The sequence below is a fragment of the Bos grunniens genome, chromosome 1, assembly GCF_055505025.1.
Source record: "Bos grunniens cultivar Pamir isolate PY7600 chromosome 1, Bosgru_T2T1.0, whole genome shotgun sequence".
Lineage (NCBI taxonomy): Eukaryota > Metazoa > Chordata > Mammalia > Artiodactyla > Bovidae > Bos > Bos grunniens.
Genome location: NC_141165.1, coordinates 150,204,127 through 150,228,935, shown reverse-complemented (window position 1 = coordinate 150,228,935; position 24,809 = coordinate 150,204,127). Strand labels below are relative to the sequence as shown.

Sequence of the window (24,809 nt, the reverse complement as noted above, 5' to 3'; positions counted from 1 at the left end):
TTATCTTCCAGGTGAGCCAGTCAAGTCATGGTGCTAGGAATGTTGAAGAAACTGCTGTATTGCTTGGGCCAGGTCTTCCAAAGGCCCTGTTGCTAGGATCCTAGTCATTGCCAGAAAAGAGAGAAGTTAAACAGAACTGTTTGTAGTCAAAGCCTGTGTGTGCTGGGCTAAGTCACTTCAGTTGTGTCTGAATCTTTGCGACCCCATGGACTGTAGCCCGCCAGGCTCCTCTGTCCATGGGATTCTCCAGGCAAGAATTACTGGAGTGGGTTGCCATGCCCTCCTCCAGGGAATCTTCCCAACCTAGGGATCGAATCCCATCTCCTGTGGTTCCTACATTTCAGGTGAATTCTTTAGTGCGGAGCCACCAAGGAAGCCCTAATTCTTCCCTATTAGAATTGACAGCTCTGACAAAGTGAAAAGATTGTATTTTCCTTAAAACATTAATTTATTTTAAATGACAGTAAGAAATCCATCACCTGTTCATACAGAACTGGCTTATTTTTTATGACAAACATTTATATTTTCCAAAATGTTTAGGGGGAAAGCAACATAGTTGATAATTTTGTAGATTTCTTTAATGTCTGACTTGATGGAAGACAGCTGGATTCTCACGTCTGCTTCTGCTTTCAGTTGCCTGCCATCTGTTGACTGAAGTATATTTTTTAAAAACTAGGCCCGCACAGGTATGTAGAGGTTACATTTTCTGTCAACAAAAGAATATACATTTTGACATGTGTTACTAGAAATGAGTTTTCAGTTGTCACAAGATTACAATTAAGTAGTTAGATTTTTTTTTTTTTTGGATAGCATTTCTCTTAATTTAAAACCCTTACATGGCTACGTAACTCAAGTTTTATCATAATCTGCTTGACAGTAGTTCTGGGAAAAGTTCTATAGAATCTCACATCTTGTTTTCTTAAGGCCTGAATGGATGGTGAGTTTAAACAAATGCTTTTTCTACATCTAATTAAATGGCAAGGTTTTCTTTTTTCCTTCCCATTATCCTTGTGGTGATTTCCTAAATAGATTTTCTAATGTTGAACTATCCTGGCATGCTTGGTATTAATCCTACTTGGTCATGATCAATACTGTTATTAATAATAGATTTGTGGATTTTAAAGATATTTTTTCGAAGTTTGAATCTTTGTTCACAAACCACCCTATGATAATCTTTCTTGTACTGTATAGTCACAAGTGAGATTAACCTAAAATTTTCTTATATTGTTTCTGTTTGGTTTTGGTATCACTGATATACTAGCATATCAATGATATACTAATTCATATAAAAAAATGTTAGTATTCTTGAATGTTTGGTAAAACTCATTTGTAGAATCACATGTGTATTTGTCAGTTCAGTCGTGTCCGACTCTTTGTGACCCTGTGGACTATATAGCCCACCAGGCTCCTCTGCCCGTGGGGATTCTCCAGGCAAGATTACTGGAGTGAGTAGCCATTCCCTTCTCCAGGGAATCTTCTCGACCCAGGGATCAAATGCAGGTATCCTGCATTTCGGGGAGCTTCCTTACCATCTGAGCCATCTGGGAAGCCTGCTTTTATTATGTAAAATAGAATGGACAGACTATACTAACTCACTTTCTTTAATGGTCATAGACTCTTTAAGATTTTTTTTTTCACAAGTTAGTTTTATTTTCTTAAGAAATTATTCATCGGTTTTCAAATGGCTTGGTGTAAAGTTGTGATATTTTCTTAAGAATTTTAGTATCTGTACACTATTTGTAAGTATGATCTTTTCATCCCTAATATTTATTTCTCCTTTTTCTCAATCAACCTAACTAAAGATTTGTCTAATTAATCTTTGCAGGTTTTATTTTGCTTAACCATTCAGATTTACTTTGTTTCATTACTTTTTTTCTATTATTTCTTTATACTTGTAATGGTTTATTTTTTTGTAATGTACATTTTTCATTGACTTCCTATATTTTTTTGTTTTCTAGTAGATGTATTTGAGAGGTGTAGTTCTCTCTATTAGTTGAACCATTTTCCACAAGTACTGATATGTGGTACTTTTTCATTTCATAGTTTTAAATATGACTGATAATTTGATTTTGTTTAAAAAATACAGGAAGCATTTTGGCCTTTTTATTTTATAGTGAAAATAAAATAAATTTCTTCATTGTGGTTATTATTTCTACTTTGTTGTGGTTACTGTTTTTCTCTTTGCATACTCTGATCCTCAGAAGTGAATCACTAAGTCCAAATTACACCCAAGAGGTTGAAAAGTAGGCTCCATGTTTTGAAGGGAGGAGTTTCAAAGAATTTGTGGACGTACTTTAAAATCTGCACAGTGGAGATTTGGGTGGAGTACAGTATTGTGTTAGAAAAAAGTGTTCTAATTTAAGAAAGCTCTGAAGCAGAAGTGAATTTGAATTTAATTATTTCATGGTGATTGCTCAAAAATAAAGGCTTTATTATAAGCTACTGCAAAAAGTGCATTTACGTATCACTCTGTGAAGCATGACTTCATTTTAAATCAAGTGATTTTTCTCAATTTCATTATTTTCTATTCCAATTTTAACTGCACACATGAAAAGCAAAACTATCATAATTGATGTGTTTCATTAGCAGAATATGTGTTAAGTTGCTTCAGTTGTGTCCAACTTTTTGTGACCCTATGGACTATAGCCCGCCAGGTTCCTCTGTCCATGGGATTTTCCAGACAAGAACACTGGAGTGGGTTGCCATTTCCTTCTCCAGGGGATCTTCCCAACCCAGGGATCGAACCTGCGTCTTTCATTTTGGCAGGCAGGTTCTTACCACTAGGGCCACGTGGGAAGCCCATTGGCAGAACTTTGTAGTTAAATGTCAGTTCTTATACCCGTGTCATTAGACACATCAAAACAAATCAGTTAAATCAGTGCCAAAATTGATTAAAAATCTTTAAAATTCAATTCATGACAGTGAATGAACCTCTTGAATATTCATTCCATTGAAGATACAACCAACATCTGACAACAAAGTGCATGTTACAAATTAAGAAGCTCTTGAGTAGAAAGCTATTTGATGGTTTTATTAATTATTACTATGTGGCAAATCATCCCAAGCCTTCCATTTTAAAAAACATTTATTTTCTGGTACATTTTCTTTATGGGTCAGGAATTTGAGGCTGGTCTAACTGGGTGGTTCTATCTTGGGTCTGTCATGAAGTTGAGGTTGAGATGTTGGTTGTGGCTGTTGTCATCATCTGACGACTTGATTGAAGTTGGAGAATATTCTTCCAAATGATTCACTCACATGGCTGTGGGCAGGAGACTGTGGCCCCTCACCACTTGGATGTCTTCAGGGGGTTGAGTTTTCCAGCAAACATAGCATCTGGATTCCCCCAGAGTGAGTGATCCAAGACAGTAAGATCCTCCAGAGGATCTTCCTGATCCAGGGATTGAACCCAGGTCTCCCACATTGCAGGTGGATTCCTTACCATCTGAGCCACCAGGGAAGCCCAAGGGCCAGGTAGTAAATATTTTATGTTTTATAGGCAGCTATTCAACTCTGCCGGTGTATCACAGAATCAAATGAATGAAGAGCTGTGGTCCAATAAAACTTTATTCACCAAAACATGTAGTGGGCCAGATGCGGCCTGTGGGCTATGCTTTGCCAGCCCTTGAACTAGATCAACACAACATGAATAGCACTCCAAAGCTGTAGCGGAAGCCTCTGGTGGTGCCACCAAACTTTGGGTATCTCACTCATGTATTCCGAATTCTGGCAATGATAAATGGTTACATTTCCCTAGTTGTCACCTATTTGAAATCAGTTGGTTAGCATAGCCCAAGTTGTGGCAACTTGAATAGGATTGGGCCTGGAGGACCAAACCTTTCACCAGAATCTCTACCATCACCCTACTGAGGCAGTCATGCAGGGAAACCACCTCTCAGATGACCCAGGCTCTGAGACTCTTATCACATGAGCTGTTACAGTCACTGCAGTGTCTCCGCAGAAGGCCCTGTGGACACGCAGTCACTGTTCCTAGTCCCTTGTCTCCCCTACTTGATTGAAGATTTGTGTTGGAAGATAATTCTTCAAGGGTCTCTTGGCTTTCTTCATGTCTTGAAATCAAGGCACTAACTTTCCTCTGCTCTGGATTACCTCTTCAAGAATACTTGTATAGTGACCGTCCTGTGGTCACTATACAAAGAGGGATAGTGTCTCTCAAAGCAGAGAGAAGACATTTTCCAACTAAAGAACAGGTACTCTTATCCTCCAGTCTGATAAACAGTGTGTCTCCACAGCAAAAGGAAGGCATGCTTGATGCCCGCAGAGAAGAATTGAGCTTTCCCAAGTCCAGGCTTTCTCTCCTATAATGCAACCCACTGTGTATGTAGGTACGCATCTGGGCCCCTCCATGGTGCTCCCATGGGGCTCAGGGGCACGAGGAAGCTGATGAAAATATGCTGACGTTCATATTAATTGCTGTGGTGAGTAATGAAGTTCGTTGTCTCTGATCCAGGAAGCCTGCCTTCATCTGCCAGCAGTGAAACTGTGTCAGGTTAACCTGTTAGGTTTCAAGTAGGGTAAACGTTCCAATCCTTCTACACTTCTGGGCAGTGCTGAGTCCTGCAATATTCCCTGCAGAACCTCCATTAGTGCTGGCTTACTGGAGCCAATGGGTCTTCAGCGATAGTCCACACCCCAAACGCTGTAGGGCCCATGTGCAAAAGTGTTTCTGTAGGACCCACCGCCAGGGGCTACAGGATGAAGCAAGTCTCCCTGGTGACCCACACTTCACACTGCTTTCCCACTCTTCCCTTAAATCGTGAGGTCCTTCCTGCCAATTCTATTGCCTATGCCGATGAGTTAAGCCAATGTACTTGGAGTTTAAAGATCTGTGAGAATGACAGTGAGACTCAGCCTCAATTGTTTTCATTTTGCTGTCTTAAGCAAAAATCAAATTCAGGGCCTACAGATGAAGTTAAAAGTATTACTAAAGGTAAACCTTCACTAAGAGCTCAGAAAGACCAAAAGGTGATGTCTTAGAGCATTAATTGAGGCTTTTGCTTTATAATTTGCTGTTTTCCTCTCCTGTTTCTACTATTTGGGTAGTTACCCTTGAACTTTGCCCATAATGTTTTAGTCTCCCATGGCTGCTGGAACAAATTACCACAACCTTAGTGGCTTAGAACAGCAGGAATTTATTCTGTTGCAGCTGTGGTGGCCACAAGTCTGAAATGCGGTTTTCTGGACCAAAATCAAGCTGACAGCAGGGCTTCAAGCCCTTCAAAGGCTCTAGGAGAGAATCATTTGCTTTCCTTTTCTAGATTCCAGGGCTCGTCGCTTGCACTCCTTGGCTGACAGTCCCTTGTTCCATCTTCAAAGACAGCAGTGTCATCATAATACCACCTCTTTTGTAGTAAAATCTCCCTCTGCCTCTGTCTCATAATACACTTGTGATTACACTGAGAGGCAACCTGGAAAATCCAGGATCATCTTCCCATCTCAAAATTCTTAGTAGCTTCTGCCAAGTCCCTTTTGCCATATAAAGTAATATTTACAGAGTTCTAGGGATTAGACGGAGAAGGCAGCGGCACCCCACTCCAGTACTCTTGCCTGGAAAATCCCATGGGCGGAGGAGCCTGGTGGGCTGCAGTCCATGGGGTCGCTAAGAGTCGGACACAACTGAGTGACTTCACTTTCACTTTTCACTTTCATGCATTGGAGAAGGAAATGGCAACCCACTCCACTGTTCTTGCCTGGAGAACCCCAGGGACAGAGGAGCCTGGTGGGCTGCCGTCTCTGGGGTCACACAGAGTCGGACACGACTAAAGTGACGCAGCAGCAGCAGCAGGGATTAGAACATGGATATCTTTGGGGGCTATTATTCAGCTTACCACACAGACGTATTAAGTACTGTCTTTACCAATAACCTCAGATATGCAGATGACACCACCCTTATGGCAGAAAGTGAAGAAGAACTAAAGAGCCTCTTGTTGAAAGTGAAAAAGCTGGCTTAAAGCTCAACATTCAGAAAACTAAGATCATGGCATCCGGTCCCATCACTTCATGGCAAATAGATGGGGAAACAGTGGAAACAGTGGCTGACTTTATTTTTCTGGGCTAAAGATCACTGAAGATGGTGATCGCAGCCATGAAATTAAAAGACGCTTACTCTTTGGAAAGAAAGTTATGACCAACCTAGACAGCATATTAAAAAGCAGAGATGTTACTTTGCCAACAAAGGTCCATCTAGTCAAGGCTATGGTTTTTCCAGTAGCCATGTATGGATGTTGAGAGTTGGACTATAAAGAAAGCTGAGTGCCGAAGACTTGATGCTTTTGAACTGTGGTGTTAGAGAAGACTCTTGAGAGTCCCTTGGACTGCAAGGAGATCCAACCAGTCCATCCTAAAGCAGATCAGTCCTGGGTGCTCATTGGAAGGACTGATGTTGAAGCTGAAACTCCAGTACTTTGGCCACCTGATGCAAACAGCTGACTCATTTGAAAAGACCCTGATGCTGGCAAAGATTGAGGGCAGGAGGAGAAGAGGACGACAGGATGAGATAGTTGGATGGCATCACCAACTCAATGGACATGAGTTTGGGTAAACTCCGGGAGTTGGTGATGGACAGGGAAGCCTGGCGTGCTGCGGTTCATGGGGTTGCAAAGAGTTCGACACGACTGAGCAACTGAACTAAACTGAAACGTCCTCGGGTGATTCTGAACGTAACCAAACTAAAAATAAATTCTAGATTCCTCTCACTCTGGTCCTACAGTCCTTCTAATTGACTTTCATAAATACAGTTGACCCTTGAACAACACAGGGGTTAGGGCACTGATCCCTTCTGCACACCAATAATTCACATGTAACTTTATAGCCAGACCCTCCATGGCCTCCACGGATTCAACCAACCACAGATTGTGAAGTGCTGCAGTGTCTTTACTGAAACAAATCTGTGCACAAGCAAGTGGACCTGTACAGCTCAAACACATGTTGTTCAAGGGTCAACTGCATATTTTAAATGGGGGTTTGGGGGGCAACTACAGAAGAGGTTCCTAAACTTAGTTAAGGTAATTTGACATTTCTTGAAAGATACATGAGGACTCTTTAAAAGAAAAAAACCTTTTTATCTATTAATTATTTACATGTTGGCGGCACTGGGTCTCTGGCGCAGTTCGTGGGCTTCTCCTGCTGCGGCAGGCACACTGGCAGCTTCTAGCGGCGCACGGGCTTCTCGAGTTGTGGCCTGCAGGCTTCTTTTGCTGCAGTGCGCAGGCTTGGTTGCCCCATGACATGTGGGACCTCAACTCCCTGACCAGAGATCGAACCTGTGTCCCCTGCGCTGGAAGGCAGATTCTGAACCACTGGTCCACTAAGGAAGTCCCTAGGCTCTTAAATATGTGAATGGTCTGAGTGTTGAGTTTATTTACATACAACTCTCCCTAATCTAAGAAAAAAATTAGATCAGTTTGCAATATATGAGAAGAAAATAGAAATATATGATAGAGGATAAAAAGTGGGAGAAATGTGACTAGAGAGAAGAATGGAAGCAGAAGCCACTCTAAATAATAGAAGAGAATGGAGACAATACGCGTGTAAACTTGAAAATTTTTATATAAAAAACTTCCATTATAGAATAGATTATCACTGTACAAATGCCAACACAAAAGGATGAAGGTTCCTCTATTCCCACCTGTCACGCATTGGAGAAGGAAACGGCAACCCACTCCAGTGTTCTTGCCTGGAGAGTCCCAGGGATGGGGGAGCCTGGTGGGCTGCCGTCTATGAGGTCGCACAGAATCGGACATGACTGAAGCGACTTAGCAACAGCAGCAGCATGTACCTTTTGAGAATTTCTTATATACACATACACACAAACCTTCTTGGTTAGTTTTTAAAAAATATACATATAGGCTAACATTATTTTACAACTTGCTTTTTTTCACTGATCAGTAGTACATAACGAACCCCTTCTGGTTCAGTATATACAAACGTGACTCATGTTTAATGGCTGGAGATGTTTAGTAACATGAATATACTGTACTTTATCTTACCAATCCCTTTGCTGATGGACAGTTAACTTCATTGTTCTGCCGTTACAAGTAATGCTGAAATGAACATCCTCTTCATGTATAATTAAGTGTAACTTTTTCATTATATATTCTCCACATATAATACATATAAATATGTGAAATTCAATATATATATATTTACTTGCATTTGTGCAAATATTCCTGTAGGTGACTGCTGGGTAAAAGGAAATGCCCTACCTGCCTGCCTTTTTCTAGATAACAAATTTCAGACAATTTTACTTGTTAACAGAGAAAAAACTTTCAGTTTCAAAATATGCCAAAAGCATTCAGCTTTAAGTAGCACACACTGTGGATCAGGACTTGGTGAACTTGAGGACTGAAAGCATTTCTTGGCCTGCTTGCCTGGAAAGGACAGTTGTCCCTTGTAAACCTTTTGTCTTCATTATTTTCAAAATTTCTTCTAAAATGAAAATTAAAAGATAAAATCCAATTAAATCATTTGGTGAAGTGTGTACAATCACTACACAGTTTATTTAGTAACAGATTATTTACAAGCTCCACTCATCTGAGAGAACAGTGAACACCATGCAATTTCTATTAAAGTGAACTTGGACTTCAGATAGATGAGCGCACTCTGTATTTTCAGGGTGTTGCTGAGAACTTCTAGTCAAGACTGAATGACTACTGTGCGGTGGTAGCCTGCTCTGGACTCAACAGAAACAGGAGTTATACTTGCTATTACAATAAATGATTCATTTTTGAGTTGCCTGGCTCTAATCTCTGCCCTACGTTCCTCCTTCTGGATGAAAAACGCCAACAAGGGTATGGGCAAATCATACGGTGAAGTCGAAAAGTGGCAGTAAACGAAGTAGCTTATTTTTTTCAGGAGTACTGAAAAAGTAAAACCTTCCCTTTGTTAATATTTAACACTACAAAGACAAAACCGGGAAACTGGAGTTACCAAAAACAAACAAACAAAAAAAAACACACACACACAACTCACCTCCCCCTCAAACCTACAACACTAGTAATTATGATGTGATCTGAGGGACTGAGAATATAACATACCACATAAAAACCAAACCTGAGATGTACAGAAAAGAGAAGAAAGATTACAGTCAATTTAGTTACCAACTAATCTGAAAGCCAGGATATAAAAATCAGTATCAGGAGATAGCTTTCATGATAAAACTTCAGATGAACTAAAGAATATACAGCAGAACTGCCAATGACATAAAGACTAGAAAATTCACAGTATTGAAGGTCAGGTGTTAGAAGAAATTACAGACTCTGTATTTGGGTACTGGTTTATAAATTAGGGGAAAACCCCTCAAAAACACAATACTCTTTAAAATCAGAAAAATCTACCTCTTAAAAATTTCTCTCCTCTTTCAACATGAATGCTATGTCTGTATTAGCAGTTGTCAGCAACTACATTCATTAACATTCTGGGTTACTTAATTACAGTCTTTGACACAATTAACCTTGATTTCAGCTAAGGAAATGGTTAAAAGATAAAATGGTCTGTATTACCTGGATTGTTTTCTTTAATGGTGACTAAATAGAACAATCCTCTTGGTGAAAGAAGATCTGGAGCCAGTGGTAAGAATCTGTCTATGACTTCACGACCGTTTCTGCCACCAGCCCAAGCTGCCTGTATCCCGCGACTCCCGACCTGTTAGAAAGACTGTTCTAAGTTACACACACAAAAACACAATCTTTTTGACAAGCTACGATGACCAAACAGGTATGTATTTTGTATTTTACGGCTGATGAGGAGGTGGCGGTAAAGTTGAATCTGTGACCCACTATTTCCTAGCATGTGTAACCTTATATATAAGTCTCTAATCTTGATGAACTAGTTTCCTTTCTCATCTGTAACATTAGGAAAGTAACACTTTTATCTGTACAGTTAGGAAAAAAAAAAATCTTTTTATCTATTAGGAACAAATGAGGAAGTATATTTAAAGTTTGAGAACAATGCCCTGCACTTAATAATGTGGCTTAGTAATAGCTGTTACCATCAACATGTTTAAATTCCTCTATTTAAAACAGAACAATCAGAAAGAAACTGGACGGGAGAACTGGTATTATGAGAGATCTACTTCACAGCAACAAAGCTTGACAACATCCCACAGCAGCCGGCTCTCTTAGATACTCAGAGTATCACAGCCCTTTCTTAGGAACCCATTTATTACATAAAGGTACAAGGAAGCACTTTTTCCTATAACAATCTTATTATAGAAACAAAACCTTGAGAGTTTATATAGCATTAAAAATCTTTAGAGCCTTACCACTGTATATTGTTTCTAAAACTAAGGAATATATTGAAGAAATCACTCAAAAACTACTTAAACTCTAATATAATTATTTTCTTTCTAATCCCTTTAATGGTTTTTGTTCATATTTCAGTTTAAATTATCTATGTACAGCTGTACACTCTACTTTTATTCATTTGTCAAGGCATAAAAGTAGTTTCTTTATACTTATAACCATGTTCATGTATAATTAAAACAAGTATGTTCATAAACCTTAAAAAAAAAAACAAAAAAACTGTACTTTTCCCCTTTTACTCTTTTGTTCATCTGCTCCCCTCCCATCTTCTATACACACACACACACACACACACACACACGTTTTCTTTTTTGTCCATGTTCTACAAAGATAAGATTGTATCTACATTCTTACTTGTGTCTTACTTTTCTCACTCAACAATACCTTATAGAAATCTCTTTGTGTGATCAGGTATAGTTCAATTTCCTTTTTAATGGCTACATAATATTTTATGGTATAAAAGTATCATCTCTTATTTAGCTGTTGCTGGACATTCAGCATGTCCATTTGCTTAATTTTTTTGTATTTAAATTATTCTCATATGTGTCATAAGCTTCTCCATATACTTTCCCACAAAGTTAATCACAGAAGGGCCTTTATCAGTTCCTCTGTTTTAATCAAGACTTTCCTCCTGGAGACTTCCTTTCCTAGCATTCCCAGCACTCCCTTTTTCTGGGGCTCATGTCTTCCTCCTCCTTGGCTTCCTCCCTTGTTTCGGAGGAGCCCACTCTCTGAATGTTTCACAGGGTACAGTGCTCTGTGGAAAGCGTGCATGGTGATGGCCCTGTTTAGCATGGACTAGGAGCCCTCGGTGCTGAACCCTCTCTACTTGCCTTCTGGGGATGCTCGGCCAGCTCTGTCTGCTTGCACTGGAGACGGCCCTTCAGGAGGATGGCCTGGCACCAACCACAATCTCACAGGCCACAGAGGGGTCATCTTCGGAAGGAGGGTCACCTTTGGTGGCCTGCTGACTGCCTGCTCCTAATCCTTGACAGGTCACAGGTTCAAACCACAATATCTAACCTCACGTTTTTAGATGGAATAGTAAGTATAGACACAACTTTTTATATGCGCAAACTCCTGGTATTTGTATGTTACATCTCCTGGATCTAACCTCTAAGTTTCCTTACTTTTACCTTCATGATTTCATTCTTTTTATCTTCATAAGCCAAAATATTTTATTTGGTTTCCAGACCACTGATTCAGGTCATGACAGAGACTACAGTCTTTCAATTTGTTTCCTAATGTTTTACATTGTAAAACATGTTTTTAAGCTCCAGGAAATCTTTGTTATGCTGCCTTTTAACCCTGCTAACTGCTCTGCTAACGGAAGACACTAGCTTTCTCTGTTGGAACAGTGACAAAGCCCAAGACATTGCCCACACTCAATTATCTGTACAATTACACGCATAGCTTAGCAGTAGGAATGTGGCAGAAAGGAAGCCCAATTGTATTAGCATGTTCCCAGAATCTCCTCTTCATTCACTAGGCTTGCCAGTAGTTTGTGGGCCTGATAAACCATGATTTACTTGTTTCTTTCTGTTACATACTTAGGTTCATATTATTTGCCATCATATATAAAGCTGCAATAAACATATTTTTGTAAATTACAACTTTTATTCTGTTGTTAATGATTTTCCTAAATTACATCCAAAAGACTGAGATTACTGGACTAAACCATTTTTGTTACTCTTGATATTTATTTCCATAGTGCTTTCCTGAGCTGCATGTATTTTATTTAGCTGCATTTCCCTCAACTGCTGCTCACCTTATAACAATGACTTTCCTTCTCAAATGATTTCATATGTCAGGGGAGCAACAACTTCTCAGCAGGAGCGGCAGCAGCAATGCAGACCTCTCCCTTCTTGGTGGAGATGAATGCAATATTTATCAGCCTTGCTGATAATCAAAGACTAAAATAGGTATAATAATTCAAAGGAAAGCAAGCCTTAGTCCACTATTACACTTCTGTCTGCTTTGTCCATTACTTCTTTAAATTGGGAAGTGGTTAACATGGTTGGTTTCCTTGGTGGCACAGAGGGTAAAGAATCCAGGAAGCACAGGAGACGGGGGTTTGATCCCTGGATCAGGAAGATCCCCTGGAGAAGAAAATGGCAACCCACTCCAGTATTCTTGCCTGGGAAATTCCATGGACAGAGGAGCCTGGCAGGCTACAGTCCGTGGGGTCACAAAGAGTCAGACATGACTGAGTGCCTAACACTTCTTTTTTTTTTTCTTTTTCTTTCTAACACTTCTAATATGGTTTACCTCTTCATGACTGAAAACTTTATAATTATGTATTTCAAGGTTATACCTTTTCCTATCTGAAGTGAGAATTGGTTCTCCTCCTCCCCCACTTCCAAATACTTGTGAAAGGAGGAAACCTGAGCCTTTCAGAGATAATTCCTATGTGAATTTAAGGCTGATTAAAATATTTTGTTTTGCAGATTTGTTATTCATGACAAAGGTACACACACACATACGATTTAAATACCATGGCCTGATATGGATGGGATTTTAAAGACTAGATATGGATCACAGTTTGAATTTCCATTAATTTCAGGCTCCTTTCCTATGTCTACCAATAGTATTCAATAATTGACAATTATGAGTAAAATCAGGCTTCCCTGATAGCTCAGTTGGTAAAGAATCTGCATGCAATGCAGGAGATCCTGGTTCAATTCCTGGGTTGGGAAGATCTGCTGGAGAAGGGACAGGCTACCCACTCCAGTATTCTTAGGCTTCCCTTGTGGCTCAGCTGGTAAAGAATCTGCCTGCAGTGTGGGAGACCTGGGTTTGATCCCTGGGTTGGGAAGATCCCCTGGAGAAGGGAAAGGCTACCCACTCCAGTATTCTGGCCTAGAGAATTCCACAGACTGTATAGTCTATGTAGTCACAAAGAGTCAGACACAACTGAGCGACTTTCACTTCCACACGAGTAAAATCATAGCAGTCTGTTATTAGCAGCTGACTGATGTCATATGATGAAGTACATTTGATCTGAGACAGAAAACAGCTGAAAATATTAGTAATTAAATTTTGCTGTACGTCTTACCTCTTCAGGTGGAGTCACAACATAAGGAGGATTAAACACAAGAAGATCAACACTTTCCTTCAATCTTGGTAGCAAGCCTTTGACCTAAAAAATGTTCAAGAGAGTCAGAATTTTAAGCTGGACCCAGAAATAAATAAATAAGTAGATGGTTGAATAGATGGATCAATCAATCAATTTTTAAATATATTCTCCCACGTTTTTAGACAAAAGTGTGTTAGAGGCCATATTTAAGACAGAAATGGAGATAAATATTTTTGTATTTTGATTCAGATTAAAAAAAAACATGTTTCCACCTATAAACAAGGAAAATAAGCTATTTATCAGAATGAACACTCTGCTCTTCAATAGCTTCAACAGCTACGCTCTGGGCTCACTTTTAGAAGATAAAATAAGAAGGCAAGCTCTCATATATTCTACATAGATTTATACACAACTTTAAATTTATAGCTGCTAACTTAAATACTTATTTTCTACAACTAAGGGAAATGTTTTATAAGATGACAGAAAACATATATTAATGACAAAAATACCAGATGATAGGGCTGTACTTTTCTTTGTACTTCTTTAGTAACTTGTAAATGGACTGGCTGAAACAATTATATATCAAAGAAAAAAAGAACTAAGAATAGTGGGAAGAGACACTAAAAACATAAGTTGTTTGGCATCTTATAAATCTTTGAACTGATATAACTTTCTATAGAATTATTCAGAACTGTTAAACTCTTAGTTTAAATACAATTTGAACTAAATTAATTGCTTGATATTCTAGCACAAGGGCTTCCCTGGTGGCTCAGCAGTAAAAGAATCCACCTGCAACGTAGGAGACATGGGTTCAAGCCTTGGGTCAGGAAGATCCCCTGGAGGAGGGCATGGCAACCCAATCCAGTATTCTTGTCTGGAGAATCCCATGGAGAGCAGAGCCTGGCAGGCTACAGTCCACAGGGTCGCAGGGTTGGACATGACTGAACTGACTTAGCACACATCCATGCATTTCTAGCACAAAGCATATGAAAAGAGAGAGGAAGTGCTATCTATGGGGAGCAGTAAAATATAACAACATAAAGCAAGTGAAAGACAAAGAGGAGAGAAAATAAAACGTCAGAATCACTGCAGAAAATAAAAACTTAGACTCTAATAAGCCTTGTCATCATCACATACAGTACAGAATGATGACTGATATTCATATTAATGACCTTGAATCACTAAAAGGTAAAATTATGTTCAGTTTAAGAATGTAAGGAAGTACACAAGACACATTTGAAGAAGACTTCCTTCTAAAACTAAAAACGAAATACAAACTTTGTAAACAAACTCAATTATCCAAAACAATAGTTTTTGATAGTTCTGATAATCTATGTCTAGTGTTCTGAATACAAGCAAACGTAAAGTTTTGCAAAGTGGGCTTCCCTTGTGACTCAGCTGGTAAAGAATCCGCCTACAAAGCGGGAGACCTGGGTTCGATCCCTGGGTTGGGAAGATCCCCTGGAGAAGAGAATGGCTACCCACTCCAGTATTCTGGCCCACTCCAGTATTCTGGCCTATAGAATTCCATGGACTGTATAGTCCATGGGGTCACAAAGAGTCGGACATGACAGCAACTTTCACTTCACTTCATACCTACATCTTTCTATTTTCTTTGCCACAAGTCAGCACTGAGTATCATGGTCAACTTTCACTATTGACAAAATGGATTCTGACAGCTTTAGAACTGACTTCCACCTTTAAAAAGCTGTGAGACCTCTAGATTCTGATTCAGAAAATCTGGGCATAAACTCTGGATTTATCACTGTATTAATTTAATGACTTTCAAAAATATCCCTTACCTGTTAACAAAAATAGATATTCCAAATTTCTTCTATCTCTAAAGTTTTATTATTATACCAAGAAAACATATATTTAATACTAATTATGGACATATTAAAAAATTTCAAGAGCAAAATCACCATACTGATTTCATGTAGATCAACTGAGTACCTTTCTTGATAGTCTAATTTTTAATAATAGCACTAACAACTTCTAGTGATACAAAATTTCTTAGATCTTTGGCTTGATTCCTTAAATCATTTGTGAGTTTAAAAAAGAAGAAAAACCTCAAAACCTTATCAGTATAAGAGTAATATAGGCCAAACAGCATGAAAGCATATTGTATGTCTTAGGCCCACCTTGTACATACTATCATGATTTTTGCTTATAAAAAGTCATTAACATTTATAAGTAAAAAAAGGTTCAAAATTATCCAAATCTTACTCGTATAATCGAAAATATTCTGAAAACTGGAATTGAGAAATGTATGATTGTAACTTAAAATAATGGTTCTAGAGTTGTCATCTGTTCTTTTTACCTGCCTTGGACCCGTTCTGCCTTTCTTCTGATGATGTGTCCTTGACTTTCATTGAAGAAACTCTACCTCCGCTCCTTCTCAATAGGAGTGGTATGGGTAGGGTTTATTTCAACCCAGCTGCGGGAGTGGGACTACCACTCAGGCTCAAGTCAATCCTGTGCATATCCAATTCCCCTGGATCACAGTAACAGACTGAGAGATGGGCATATGACCAAAGTTGATACAAATGGTACTCAGTCTGGGGTTTCTGCTAGAGTAACTGAAAATAGAAAGTGTTTCTTTCCCTGTGGGGTTGCTGAGAAATAAGATATGGACATGCAAGCATCTTGCTACCACGCAGCCAAAGACTGCAGAGGAACAGAGCTACTAGAAAGAAGTTTAGAGCTAAGAAAAAGATGCCTGTAACATCATTTGAGTTCCTGAAGCCAGCTGTGCCTGAAGCCATCCACTCTTTTTATTTAAGCCGGTTTGATGGATTCTCTTCACTTCTGACCAAAAGATACCTGATCTGTACAAGCCAACAGAAGTTTCCTTTGGATTGTGGGAAAGGTGGATTGTATTAGCTTAAGAGCCCAAAATCACTGCAGATGGTGACTGCAGCCATAAAATAAAAAGACGCTTACTCCTTGGAAGAAAAGTTATGACCAGTCTGTCTAGTTAAGGCTATGGTTTTTCCAGTAGTCACGTATGGATGTGAGAGTTGGACTATAAAGAAAGCTGAGTGCCGAAGAATTGATGCTTTTGAACTGTGTTGTTGGAGAAGATGCTTGAGAGTCCCTTGGACTGCAAGGAGATCCAACCAGTCCATCCTAAGGGGAATCAGTCCTGAATATTCATTGGAAGGACTGATGTTGAAGCGGAAACTCCAATACTTTGGCCACCTGATGCGAAGAGCTGACTCACTGGAAAAGACACTGATGCTGGGAAAGATTGAAGGCAGGAGGAGAAGGGGACAACAGAGAATGAGATGGTTGGATGGCATCACCGACTCAATGGACATGAGTTTGAGTAAACTCCGGGAGTTGGTGACGGACAGGGAAGCCCGCCGTGCTGCAGTTCATGATCGCAGAGTCAAACATGACTGAGCAACAGAACTGAACTGAACTGATCAGTTAAGAAGAATGGCAAAACCAATACAATATTGTAAAGTAATTAGACTCTAATTAAAATAAATAAATTAAAAAAAAAAGAATTTACTTTGTCTAGTGGGTTAAAAGAGTCGGACACGACTGAATGAACTGCACTGTACTGTACTGGGTTAAAAGTTACTTAATTAATCACTCAAGTTTCTTTGATGTAAATCATCTTGACCTTAACTTAACTGAAAAGAAAATTAATTATTACACTACTGAGCAGAGAGTAACAGCTTACCAAATCTGTAATTATTGGTTGAATGTGGACTTTGTTACAGCGTGCAGTCTCCAGGGTACACGCTGCTGCCTCAGGGTTGACATCGGTGCACCTATAAACAGAAAAGAAAAAACTATATCCTATGTCTATGGATAAAAATGCAAAGAATGTTCCACTCCTTTTATATAAAGTAGATTTAGAAAAAAATTGAAATACTTTAATAATGGTGAATAAAAAAGCAATTCAGATTTGTCATACTGATGAAAAAAATTGTTATATTGATGTAAAGACCAAGAGTAGAATATAGCTACATGCAAACATATCTGAAGGAATTTATTAAATTATGAATCCAATGGAGAAATACTATGCAGCTACCAAAAATGAAATATAAAAGGAAAATGCTCATGATACAGTATTAAATGAAAAACACAGGAAGTGAAAAAAGAAATAGAGGAAAACAATTGGGCCACGTGTGGTAAAATTTATGGGTGATATTATTTTCTTGTTTATATTTTATATATTCTCAAATCTTCTATAAAGAAATTTTATTATGTTCCAATTTTTTCTGATAAATTATTTATCTAAAAATGATTCAAATTTAGAGATGACTTAAAATTATTATGTGGCTTCTATAATTACGTAGTATAATGGGACAATTTTGAACACGCATTTGTCACTTTTAAGGAGGCATAATTTGTAATCAGAGTCCTAAGCACACTTAAAATAGACACTATCAGATACATATTATCCACTAACAAAAATGTTTCATTCAAGCAGTCATAGTCACCATGAATCTCTTAGACCAAGGTGTGGATGAATGTGTACACTTATACTTACATATACAAAGCCTGAGGACCAATCACAGAGGCTAGGAATGCAGATACCACTCCAGACCCTGAGCCAACCTCGAGGCATATTTCCACTCTAAAAAAACAAAATAAAATAAATATTAGCATAGTGGTATTAAAGTACACATCATTGAATATAACTCATGCTACTCTAATGTCTATTTCCCAGAATCATCCCTCACCTGAAAATACATGGAAATATAAAAGAAATTTATAAATAAGCTGCTGCTGCTGCTGCTGCTAAGCTGCTTCAGTCGTGTCCGACTCTGTGCGACCCCATAGACGGCAGCCCACCAGGCTCCCCCGTCCCTGGGATTCTCCAGGAAAGAACACTGGAGTGGGTTGCCATTTCCTTCTCCAATGCATGAAAGTGAAAAGTGAAAGTGAAGTTGCTCAGTCCTGACCAGACTCTTTGAGACCCCATGGAGTGCAGCCTACCAAGCTCCTCCATCCATGGGATTTTCCAGGCAAGAGTACTGGAGTGGGGTGCCATTGCCTTCTCCGATAAATAAGCTAATTCCCAACAATCACTTAGTGCTCATTTACTGTTCAAAACTGTTGAAATTTTGGGTGTGTGATTGAAGTCTGCAAAATAATAGTTTTTGATTTTCACAGAACATTACATAAACAATGGAATGTTAATTTAGAGTTAGAAATATTAATATGGAAGACATCAGCTTTTCCCAGAAGGAGCTCCTAGTTTGGTGTTTCCTAAAAATGAAAAGGTATTATTACAACATTTATTTATAAAAGATGTTTTTTGTATAATATCATATATGAAACAAATTGCCAGCTCAGGTTTGATGCATGATACAGGATGCTTGGGGCTGGTGCACTGGGATGACGTAGAGGGATGGTATGGGGAGAGAGGTGGGAGGGGGGTTCAGGATGGGGAACACGTGTACAACCGTGGCAGATTCATGTTGATGTATGGCAAAACCAATACAATATTGTAAAGCAATTAGCCTCCAATTAAAATAGATAAATTTATATTAAAAAAATAAAAAATAAAAGATGTTTTCTCTCATTTTGAAGTAACTCATGAATTCATCAGCATATCCCAGGGGAAGACAAGAACCAACCCCCACTTCTACTAATAATAGATTTAGAGCAGCAGAGAAATCCTGTATTTATACATCTCTACACTGAATTGGGAAAACAGCCAAGTAATCTGACCTTAGAATATTAATAATACTCTTAAGAATGCAATTAAATACACAAATTCTTGATTCTACCATACTTATCCTTCCCTATAATCTGGTATATGGGCGTCCCTGGTGACCCAGTGGTAAAGAATCCACCTGCCAATGCAGGAGATAAGGGTTTGATCCCTGGGTTGGGAAGATCCCCTAGAGAAGAAAATGGCAATCCACGCCAGTATTCTTGCCTGGGAAATCCCATGGACGGAGGAGTCTGGCGGGCTACAGTCCAGGGGGATTGCAAAGAGTTGGACATGACTTGGTGACTAAACAACAACAACATAATCTTGTATATACGGTAAAAGTGCAAATCATCCCCATTCCAGAAACAGGTTTGATGGTATTTAAGGGGCACTCTAGCACCTAAGGAGATGAGGGTTTGATCCCTGGGTTGGGAAGATCCCCTAGAGAAGAAAATGGCAATCCACTCCAGTATTCTTGCCTGGAAAATCCCACAGATAGAGGAGCCTGGTGGGCTATACTCCACGGGGTAGCAAAAAGTTGGACACAACTGAGCAACTTCACTAGCACCTAACTTCCCAAATGAACTATTCAAAAACAACAGACTCTAGGGGTTTCTAACTTCTGGAACCACTCTGTACATCTGACAAGCTTTTACTGTGCTGTAGGAAGGTCTGTTGAATCTTAACAGGAGGCTTCTATTTGAAAATAACTATCGTGGCCTCATAAATAATTAGAATTCCATGACCAGAAATACCCAAGACTTTAAAATAAAAACAGTTCCTTTTACAGCAAGGCAATTTGTGCTTTAAAATCTTTCTGGGATATCTTGATAATAAAAGATATGTTATAAAACAGTACCGTTGTATTCTGTATTCCAGTAGATCCAAAAGTTTCAATACTTACAATGAAAAATTGGTTTATTAAGAGTTGGAGCAATTTATACACAGAAAAATCTGACCAAGAGAGAGAAACAAATACAATTTGGACCTTCTAAGCCTGACAGCTGTTTGTTTCACCCTGAAAAACCCCATTTCAACTTTTGATCTTTAACTAAATCTGTGTGTGTTGTGTGCTTAGTCGCGTGGACTTTTTGGGACCCCATGGACTGTAGCCCCATGGCAATCCTCCAGGCAAGCTTTGCAGGGGGATTCTTTACCATCTGAACCACCAGGGAAGCCCAAGAATACTGCAGTGGGTAACCAATCCCTTCTCCAGGGGAACTTCCCAACCCAGGAATTGAGGCAGGGGGTATCTTGCACTGCAGGCGGATTCTTTACCAGCTGAGCTACCCGGGAAGCCCAAATTAATTAAATCTAACTACCCAAATTGCTTTCATCTAAAAAATGACACTGTAAGTATTCGCTTTTTATAATATTGAATTAAAATCTATACAAGCGCTTCAACAGATCAATTTTAAAACTTATTATAAGCTAGGGTATATTCTGTAGGCAGCTAGCTGCATGTAACTTTAAATTTTTTACAATAAATTAAAAATTCAGTGCTAGTCACATTTCAAGTGCTCAGTAACCACACGTGGTCAGGTTTTTGCTGGGTAGCTGAGTATGCTATCCAGTGGGTTTAAACACACTGCCCTACTCCAATATTTTACAACCTCATTTCTTTTTGGTGCCCTTCCATTGCTGGAGGATGCTTTTATGTACTGCGTAGATTCAATAATGCTATGGGGCACTGATATTTACTAAAAACGGTAATATTGAGAGGCAGCGTTCTCAGGACGTTTTGTTTTTTGAACGTGTTATAATATCGCTACTCTTTAGGCTCTTCAGATTAACAGCTGATAGGAAACGATACATCCTGAAGTGGTGAGGAAGCACGGAGCCCCTGAAACCAAAACACCACCTTGGGAAGAAAGCGGACAGCTCCCTGCCGCAAGGATTGTGTGCATCCACGGGAAAACCTTCAGTTACAGTGTTCTGGTGTCAGCTGTTCCCAAGCGGGCCGACACTGCCTCCTCGCGGGGAGGGCGGCGACAGTCCTTGCCTTGGTCCTGCGCCGCCGCCTCTCCAGGACTCCCGAACCCTCTCCCGCGGGAACCCTCGCCCTCCTCGCACCCCGTGAGTTCGGCCGCCGCCGCTTCGAGTGCGTCCAGCAGCAGAAAAGTGTCCTCTGCGGGCTCGTACACATCGCTGAAGTCTCCGCGGCCCACATGCCCATGCAGCGGCGTTGGGAAGCTGGGCGCCGCCATCTTTTCCCTCCTCGGGCTGGCGCGCGTGCGCCAAAGTTGCGCATGCGTACGTGCAAGGGCGCGGGCTTGGCCGTCGGGGTGGGGCCTAGGGCTGGTCTGCGGGTGTCTTTCCATTGCTAATTGGACAGCTGTATAATCTGCAACTACTCACGTTTGTTTCCTTCTTTCGAATATTAAATTTTATTTTAGTTTATGGACTAGCGCTGGGTAGAGGCAGCCTTTGTTGTTTTTGACTAAGGAGAATGTTTTCTCTTTTTATATTTAGAAGTTTTCTTCTATTTCTAGTTTGCAAGGATTCGAAAAAATCCATAATAGAATGGTTACCAAATTTAATGATTTTTTTTTCTTTCCATCAGTTGAACGTTCAGGCTTGAGGCTTTAGATTAAGATTTTTTCCCCTTATTTAGTTTTTTAGTAATATTACAAAAATTGCCTTCTTAATGCTATATCATGAATGCTCTCTTTTTATAAACCTCATGCAAGAGGATGCATATTTTTCTTTTTTTTTGCTATTATTTTTTTTTAATCTAAATTTATTTATTTTAATTGGAGGCTAATTACTTTACAATATTGTATTGGTTTCGGAGAAGGCAATGGCAACCCACTCCAGTACTCATGCCTGGAAAATCCCATGACGGAGGAGCGTGGTAGGCTGTAGTCCATGGGATTGCTAAGAGTCAGACATGATTGAGCGACTTCACTTTCACTTTTCACTTTCATGCATTGGAGGAGGAAATGGCAACCCACTCCAGTGTTCTTGCCTGGAGAATCCCAGGGACGGTGGGGCCTGGTGGGCTGCTGTCTATGGGGTCGCGCAGAGTCAGACACGACAAGCGACTTAGCAGCAGCAGCATTGTATTGGTTTTGCCATACATCAACATGAATCTGGCCCCGGTGTACACGTGTTCCCCATCCTGAACCCCCCTTCCCACCTCCCTCCCCATACCATCCCTCTGGGTCATCCCAGTGCACCAGCCCCAAGCATCCTGTATCACGCATCGAACCTGGGCTGGTGATTACTTTCTTATATGATATTATACATGTTTCAATGCCATTCTCCCAAATCATCCCACCCTCTCCCTCTCCCACAGAGTCCAAAAGACTGTCCTATGCATCTGTGTCTCTTTTGCTCTCTCGCATACAGGGTTATTGTTACCGTCTTTCTAAATTCCATATATATGCGTTAGTATACTGTATTGGTGTTTTTCCTTCTGGCTTACTTCACTCTGTATAATAGGCTCCAGTTTCATCCACTTCATTAGAACTGATTCAAATGTATTCTTTTTAATGACTGAGTAATACTCCATTGTGTATATGTATCACAGCTTTCTTATCCATTCATCTGCTGATGGACATCTAGGTTGCTTCCATGTCCTGGCTATTATAATAAACAGTGCTGCGATGAACATTGGGGTACACATGTCTCTTTCAATTCTGGTTTCCTCGGTGTGTATGCCCAGCAGTGGGATTGCTGGATCATAAGGCAGTTCTGTTTCCAGTTTTTAAAGGAATCTCCACACTGTTCTCCATAGTGGCTGTACTAGTTTGCATTCCTACCAACAGTGTAAGAGGGTTCCCTTTTCTCCAAACCCTCTCCAGCATTTATTGATTGTAGACTTTTGGATCGCAGCCATTCTGACTGGCGTGAAATGGTACCTTGTTGTTTTGATTTGCATTTCTCTGATAATAACTCCAGAAAGAATGAAGGGATGGAGCCAAAGCAAAAACAATACCCAGCTGTGGATGTGACTGGTGATAGAAGCAAGGTCCGATGCTGTAAAGAGCAATATTGCATAGGAACCTAGAATGTCAGGTCCATGAATCAAGGCAAATTGGAAGTGATCAAACAAGAGATGGCAAGAGTGAATGTCAACATTCTAGGAATCAGCCAACTAAAATGGACTGGAATGGGTGAATTTAACTCAGATGACCATTATATCTACTACTGTGGGCAGGAATCCCTCAGAAGAAATGGAGTGGCCATCATGGTCAACAAAAGAGTCCAAAATGCAGCACTTGGATGCAATCTCAAAAACGACAGAATGATCTCTGTTCGTTTCCAAGGCAAACCATTCAATATCGCAGTAATCCAAGTCTATGCCCCAACCAGTAACATTGAAGAAGCTGAGGTTGAACGGTTCTATGAAGACCTACAAGACCTTTTAGAACTAACACCCAAAGAAGATGTCCTTTTCATTATAGGGGACTGGAATGCAAAAGTAGGAAGTCAAAGAACACCTGGAGTAACAGGCATATTTGGCCTTGGAATACGGAATGAAGCAGGGCAAAGACTAATAGAGTTTTGCCAAGAAAATGCACTGGTCATAACAAACACCCTCTTCCAACAACACAAGAGAAGACTCTATACATGGACATCATCAGATGGTCAACACTGAAATCAGACTGATTATATTCTTTGCAGCCAAAGATGGAGACGGTCTATATAGTCAGCAAAAACAAGACCAGGAGCTGACTGTGGCTCAGACCATGAACTCCTTATTGCCAAATTCAGACTTAAATTGAAGAAAGTAGGGAAACCACTAGACCATTCAGGTATGACCTAAATCAAATCCCTTATGATTATACAGTGGAAGTGAGAAATAGATTTAAGGGCCTAGATCTGATAGATAGAGTGCCTGATGAACTATGGAATGAGGTCCGTGACATAGTACAGGAGACAGGGATTAAGATCATCCCCATGGAAAAGAAATGCAAAAAAGCAAAATGGCTGTCTGGGGAGGCCTTACAAATAGCTGTGAAAAGAAGAGAAGTGAAAAGCAAAGGAGAAAAGGAACAACATAAACATCTGAATGCAGAGTTCCAAAGAATAGCAAGGAGAGATAAGAAAGCCTTCTTCAGCGATCAATGCAAAGAAACAGAGGAAAACAACAGAATGGGAAAGACTAGGGATCTCTTCAAGAAAATCAGAGATACCAAAGGAACATTTCATGCAAAAATGAGCTCGATAAAGGACAGAAATGGTATGGACCTAACAGAAGCAGAAGATATTAAGAAGAGATGGCAAGAATACACAGAAGAACTGTACAAAAAAGATCTTCACGACCCAGATAATCACGATGGTGTGATCACTGACCTAGAGCCAGACATCCTGGAATGTGAAGTCAAGTGGGCCTTAGAAAGCATCACTACGAACAAAGCTAGTGGAGGTGATGGAATTCCAGTTGAGCTATTCCAAATCCTGAAAGATGATGCTGTGAAAGTGTTGCACTCAATATGCCAGCAAATTTGGAAAACTCAGCAGTGGCCACAGAACTGAAAAAGGTCAGTTTTCATTCCAATCCAAAGAAAGGCAATGCCAAAGAATGCTCAAACTACCGCACAGTTGCACTCATCTCACACGCTAGTAAAGCAATTCTCAAAATTCTCCAAGCCAGGCTTCAGCAATATGTGAACCGTGAACTTCCTGATGTTCAAGGTGGTTTTAGAAAAGGCAGAGGAACCAGAGATCAAATTGCCAACATCCACTGGATCATGGAAAAAGCACGAGAGTTCCAGAAAAACATCTA

At 39.8% G+C, this 24,809-nt stretch overlaps 1 protein-coding gene across 3 annotated transcripts; it reads right to left on the bottom strand.

Annotated features, from left to right (window-relative positions):
• Nucleotides 1–429: 429 nt before the first annotated feature.
• Nucleotides 430–21,299, bottom strand: HEMK2 (HemK methyltransferase 2, ETF1 glutamine and histone H4 lysine). Of its 3 annotated transcripts, XM_086412876.1 has the most exons (7): nucleotides 21,149–21,299; nucleotides 17,903–17,989; nucleotides 17,087–17,177; nucleotides 13,375–13,458; nucleotides 9,519–9,660; nucleotides 8,989–9,069; nucleotides 7,549–8,445 (listed from the first exon to the last, which is right to left on the bottom strand). In XM_086412876.1, the coding sequence occupies exons 1-6, from the start codon at nucleotides 21,280–21,282 to the stop codon at nucleotides 9,017–9,019; spliced, it is 591 nt and encodes a 196-aa protein (XP_086269002.1). In that variant the 5' UTR covers nucleotides 21,283–21,299; the 3' UTR covers nucleotides 7,549–8,445; nucleotides 8,989–9,016. The 3 variants fall into 3 exon arrangements, with proteins under 3 accessions (XP_086269008.1, XP_086269002.1, XP_086268992.1); XM_086412882.1 differs by lacking the exons at nucleotides 7,549–8,445; nucleotides 8,989–9,069 and adding an exon at nucleotides 430–706; XM_086412866.1 differs by lacking the exon at nucleotides 8,989–9,069.
• Nucleotides 21,300–24,809: the final 3,510 nt, after the last annotated feature.

What these genes read in the sequence shown, in the direction of transcription:
- HEMK2 (XM_086412866.1), bottom strand. Translation starts at nt 21,282, where the DNA reads ATGGCGGCGCCCAGCTTCCCAACGCCGCTGCATGGGCATGTGGGCCGC. An exon ending in GCGGCGGCCGAACTCACGGG is followed by an intron (nt 17,990 to 21,148) that starts GTGCGAGGAGGG and finishes TTGTTTTTTTAG; the next exon opens with AGTGGAAATATGCCTCGAGG. An exon ending in AACCAATAATTACAGATTTG is followed by an intron (nt 13,459 to 17,086) that starts GTAAGCTGTTAC and finishes AACATTTTTTAG; the next exon opens with GTCAAAGGCTTGCTACCAAG.